The 6,000-nt window shown below is 42.8% G+C and overlaps 1 protein-coding gene across 2 annotated transcripts in view; it reads left to right on the top strand.

The window, feature by feature from the left end:
* The first annotated feature begins 444 nt into the window (after positions 1-444).
* The window catches only part of MYBL1 (MYB proto-oncogene like 1), a 37,872-nt gene continuing 32,316 nt past the window's right edge, over positions 445-6,000 (top strand). For both annotated transcript variants that reach the window (XM_004011713.5, XM_004011712.5), the window contains exon 1: positions 445-924. In XM_004011713.5, the coding sequence (XP_004011762.1) occupies positions 905-924 (20 nt within the window). In that variant the 5' untranslated portion in view covers positions 445-904. The remainder of the gene's footprint in view (positions 925-6,000) is intronic.

Genomic DNA, 6,000 nt, shown 5'->3' with positions numbered 1-6,000 from the left:
CCAAAGACTAAGCCTCCTAACTAGTGAGGAGGGATGCCTCTGAGAACTGAGGAGCTTTGGACGAGAGAAGGTTGCGGTGAACCGGACTGCTCAACCCCTAGAGACACCGTCCACGCTCCCGGAGAAGCTTGGACTCTCGCCGCCGCTTCCGGACACGCCTCTCGGAGAGCCTGGAACTCACTTTCCCAGCAGGCCCCGCGCGGCCCTTAGCGCCCCGCCCCCTCGGGTGCGGCGCTCGGCGCGCTCCGGGTCCTGTCACAGCAAGACCTTTGAGCCGGGCCTACGGCCACACCCACTGGCTCCCAGCTCCTTCCCGGACTCCCGCGAGTTCCAGTCCCGGCTTCCAGCTCCCCAGCCCCGCCCTAAGTCGCGCGCGCTCTCCCCGCCCCGCCCTCGTCCCCCCGCGTGCGGCCGCCACAGCCAATGAGGTTCGGGGCCGCGTGCGCAGATTCAAACGGCGGCTCTTGAGGGAGGCTGGGCGCGAGATTCGGCGGTGCGGACAAAACCCTGCAGGAGGCTACGAGCCCTGCAGAGCTGCCCGCTGCGGGGAGAGGGCGGGGGTCGGCGCCCGCGGCAGAGCCGCGCTGGGACCAAGGCGAGGAGGCTAAGAGGCGGCGGGAGGGGCCGAGAGAGGGCGGGAGCGCGCCTGCTGACATGTTGGGGGCATCCCTGAACGGGCCGGGCCGGGGCTAAGAAGCAGCGCTGCGGGCCGGGGGCGGGTCGCGGTCCGCCCCTCCGTCCCTCCGTCCTGCCCTGCCGGGGACCTGCGTTCCGCACTCGGTCGGCCTCGGAGCGGGAGCGAGGGAAGCGGCGGGGGAGGGTCGGAGAGAAGGAGCATTCGCCCGAGGCTGGAGGAGGCTGACCCGCGTCCCCGCCCAGCCCGCGCCTATGCGGTACTTGAAGGATGGCGAAGAGGTCGCGCAGGTGGGTGACATCCCTTTCGCCCAGGCCTGTGGGCACAGCCTCGGCTCAGATTCCCTTTCCTTTCCCGCTGAGATCCCCCCCGCGCCTACCTGGGCCCTCCGAGGCCAGGGCAGAAGTTTTCCTTCCCGCTGCGCTACAGCCGTCTCGGCCCGCTGGCCAGAGCGCAGCCGTGACGTGTGGAGAGTTGGGGACCAGGGCATTTCGGACTCAGAAAGTGAGTAACAGATGCCCAGGCGGCTCCTTGGAGTCGAGTCTCCCCACAGCATTTGTCCAGCTCCCCACTGTCCCACAGCCACTTCTTGGGATTTGTTGGCAGGTAAGTTGGTGCGCTTTCAGGGAATACGCTCCGCACCGGAAGGTGGTGGTGTCCTGCTGGGACGGCCTGAAAATGCTGTTCCTAGGGCCTCTTTCTCTCTGAATTCCTGAGCCAGTTACAAACAGGGGCTCTGTCATACACCTGGGTTGGGGACCCCTCTGCTATCTTGAAAGGTGTGGAAGTCCTCTGAGGAATAGCTGAGGAGAGAGTACTTTTTTGATGTCTACTGTGATTACCATTCCCATAGTCGCAGTTTCCTTCTACTGGGAAGATGTCACACTGTTAACACCAGTAACTTGATCTTAAAACAATGTATTTGATTCAGTTAATATTTTGTGTGTCCGTTGGACTCTGTACCTGAGGGTTGCATAGAGGTAGGGCATTTCTTTGGTGGTGGTGGTTTTGGAAAACTTGCTAGGATGAATTTATGCATTTCGGTTTTATTTAAAGGTCACTCTAGTAGCTACTCCTAAACTGAGTGTGTAGGAATCACTCATATGACAAAAAACACTAGGGTGTCTTTTAGTTGTCAGTATTATTCAATAAATATGAAACGTTGTTTGACAGCGTTTCCAAATGGTTTTATTTATCTGGATCCACAACTTCAAAGTCTCAACTAGAGGTGTTTTTCCCAAGTTGAAATTTAGTAGTAACTTCATTCATTGCTGATGTCTGTTAAAAATTGTCAACAGTCACACCATAGTGTTTGTTGCTCTATTCATTTATTAAGGATCTGCTATCTGTAAGGTATTTTTACAGAAATCAGCATAGAATGTAATTAAGTCCCTATTAGATTATTATTTTGTACCAACTACAGAATAGATCAAACTTTTGAAGTGCAACAAATACACACACACTTCTCTTGAAGAGGATTTTCAGCTTAGGCACTGTTGATATTTGGGATCAGATAATTCTCTGTATTGGGAAGGCAGTGGTGGGGGCAGTGGGAAGTGCTGTCCTGCGCTTTGTAGAATGTCTAGCAGCATCCCTGGCCTCTGTCCCATGGATGTCAGTAACACTTCACTTCCCCAGGTGTGACAATCAAAAAATGTCTTCAGACATTACCACCAAATGTCTGTTGAAGGGCAAAACCACCCAGGTGAGAATTACTGCTCTAGAACATCAAGGACCTGACTGACTTCTCAGTCTTCAGAAAAGGTAGATACTAAAAGCTCCTGTAACTATAATTACTGAGGTATTGATTTAGGCCTTTTCTTTTGAATTTTTAAACATAGCTTCTTTAAGCAAGGTGACAAATGAATATTGTCAACTCAGTAACAGGAGTTTGTTTGTATTCAGTGTGTGGCATTATCTACTTGTCTGTATTGATGTTAATCTTATTTGAAACAGTTTCTTGGCTAATGCTGTCATCAGCAGTTAGTTATGGTTAGATATGGATGCTTGAATGTCAGACCCTGCCTTCTTCAGTTAGTTTTTTGTCCATAATTTGTGTATGCTTCATAATAGTAGGCTAAGAAGAAAGTGATTTCATGATTAATTTGCTGGTGTAAGTTATTTTGTTTTATTGACAATATTGTGAGCTTTGAGATCTAAATATTAATTGTACTATTGACTTTTATTCCTGTCAGCTGTATAAATTAATTGAAATGTATTATAGAATGATTGAAAGAGTCACAAGTCTGGAGTAATTAAATGTAGTGAAGCTACACTCCCTATGTGAATATACGGGTAGATGTGAGAAACTATCATCTCCGAATGGTGTATTTCTTAAGGTCTTCATCGGTGAATGTGTTTTGTTCTATAAATTCTATTTCTTGTATAAGTAAATATGACTTATTTGCCCTAGATAAAATAGAATGTGAAATGTTTTGAAGGATAAATAATCTTTATTCAGCAGAGTCTCATGCCTTTAACTATGAATCTAATTTATAGTTGAATGAGAAAGGACATGAGTCAGTCACTTTGAAGTCTCCACTGTACAACCATTGAACTGTTTGATTGAAAACTATACTTTGCTGTATAAAAGTTTTGCATAAGACTACAGGCATAAATCCTGTAATAACCTTTCCTGTATGATCTGAAAAAAAAAGTAAAAAACTGTTATCTCAGGGAGAAACAGCTGAAGGATATTAGCTCTTCTGATCATTGTTTAAGATAGCTGTAGTATCTCTGGTCTGGATTTACATAGAGGAAAAAGTTTATTTAGTGTTGTGACTTTAAATAGTTTTAGGTCCCATTGGGGGTTTTAATGACATAATTTACAGGCAGTACTAAAATTGGTATATATGTTATTAATGTGTACTTGATTTTTAACCATACTTATGTATTAAGTAAGTAATTTTAGATTTTAAAAGCCAGTTCCACTCTTAAAAATTAGCTTAAAAAAATGTCATTTAGAAGCTAGAAGATGTATTTAAGTAGTAACAGATTCAGGTATTTACCCTTGAGATGACTGGCAACTACAGTAAACTGGAAAGACAAAAGCCAACTCTTGAATTAGAAGATGTTTTTCCATGGGGTATGTGTGTGCATAGGAAGCAATTTTACTGTGTTGCTTCCAGTGAGATGGGTGTCATGGGTGAAAGAATACTGGAATGTGAGAACTGATATGTTTAATCAGCTTTGTAATTAGCAATATTATTTGGAGAAAGCAAGTAAACTCTATATCCCAGTTTTTTGTCTCTTAATAAAGGTTTGGATTTTGTGGTCTATAAGTCTTTTAATATATTTCCTATTTTGAACTCTTTGTAATCATCTTTCCTCATTTAAAAATATACACACACTAATGGAATAAAATAGAAATGTTCTCGCATTGTTTTTGTTTGCGGATTGCTAGGTAGAACTCCTTTCAGTATATATTTCATTATTGCTATTCATGGTCAGATGAAGTCCAATTTGTCTTACTATAATAATGCTAGGTTGCAGTCCAGATTTGAAGAGATATTCATGTGTGCAGTACATCATGTTAACCACTGGGTGGCCTGATTTTACTTTACTAAATCAAGCTGGTACATTTTCATGCCTTGAATTTGAACTTAAAAAGATGCAAATACAGTTATCCTGTCAAGACAGTATAATAAAGATGTATTTTTGATTATGATAAAAATATTTAGGCTTGATGCAGTTTAATTTAAAATACTGTCAAGTTGAAGTGGTTTTGCTAGAAAAAATTTTATAGAACTTCTGATAATGCTCTAATTTCAAATCTGTAGTTTCTATTCAAATAAAATAAATTTTAAACAATTTCAAATTCTTCCTTTGGCACACCTCATTTTAATCTTTTCAGGTAGAATAATTGATGTCCTTTAAAATTGAACTTCTCTTGAATGTTTTATCTTGATATTGCCAAGTGTGGATAGTTTGTGTATTATTTCACAGGGAAAGTTATGAGTATCACATCCTATTAGCTTAACCCCAGTGTGGAATTACTTTTAAACAATTTTCCTGGTCTAGTGAGTCATAATATTTTTGTGTGTGTGCTTCCTTTTGCTGTTTCATGATTACCCTAATCACTTTGTTCATAATCTACAAAAGTTTTTGAACATAGTACTTAGGTTATATATTAGACAGTTACAGAATAAATATTTTCTTTGACTTAAAAAATAAAACTGGCAGAATAATTCTGGAAACCAGTTCTTGGAGAGAGATTCAGAGACCAAATTCCTCTTCTATTTTTTGCCTTGTGACTGGAGAAATAATTTCACCTGTTTTTACTCTCTTCTAGATTAGTCACTCTAGGCTTAGAAATGGTTTACCTATTTATAGATAGTAGAAAGTTGACTTTATTTAGCTATTAGATATTGGTAACATTGATTGCTACAATACAGAAATACTAAAAAATAAAAAGCAGAGAAATAAAGCAAACGAAATATGATTTGTTTTGGTGGTATCTAATGTTTTGATGGTGTCTAACCATTATTAAGGGTTCCCTGATAGCTCAGTTGGTAAAGAATCCGCCTGCAATGAACCTGGGTTCAATCCCTGGGTTGGGAAGATACCCTGGAGAAGGGAAAGGCTACCCACTCCAGTATTCTGGCCTGGAGAATTCCAGCAAGTGTATAGTCCATGGGGTCACAAAGAGTCGGATACGACTGATCGAGTTTCACTTCAGTTCACTTCAACCATTATTAAGCAGTGAAAATTTTCACTGTTAAGTGGTAAAAATAGAATATTGGTGAGGTTATTTGTGGGGTTTTATCCCTTCTCAGTTTTCTTTACAAAGCGTAGACATCCTTAGGCATCTTTCTGTTGTTCAGTTCAGTTCAGTTCACTCAGTCGTGTCTGACTCTTGCGATCCCATGAACCGCAGCACGCCAGACCTCTCTATCCATCACCAACTCCCAGAGTCCACCCAAACCCATGTCCATCGAGTTGGTGATGCCATCCAACCATCTCATCCTCTCTCATCCCCTTCTCCTCCTGCCCTCAATCTTTCCTAGCATCAGGGTCTTTTCAAATGAGTCAGCTCTTCGCATGCGGTGGCCAAAGTATTAGAGTTTCAGCTTCAACATCAGTCCTTCCAATGAACGAACACCCAGGACTGATCTCCTTTAGGATGGACTGGTAGGATCTCCTTGCAGTCCAAGGGACTCTTGAGAGTCTTCTCTTAACAGTTCAAAACCATCAATTCTTCAGCGCTCACCTTTCTTTATAGACCAACACTCACATCTATACATGACCACTGGAAAAATCATAGCCTTGATTAGACAGACCTTTGTTGACAAAGTAATGTCTCTACTTTTTAATATGCTGTCTAGGTTGGCCATAACTTTCCTTCCAAGGAGTAACTAGTGATAATT

Source organism: Ovis aries, chromosome 9 (assembly GCF_016772045.2).
Source record: "Ovis aries strain OAR_USU_Benz2616 breed Rambouillet chromosome 9, ARS-UI_Ramb_v3.0, whole genome shotgun sequence".
NCBI classification, from domain to species: Eukaryota; Metazoa; Chordata; class Mammalia; order Artiodactyla; family Bovidae; genus Ovis; species Ovis aries.
The sequence above is the reverse complement of the archived record's forward strand: the minus strand, read 5'-3'. Positions and strand labels throughout refer to the sequence as shown.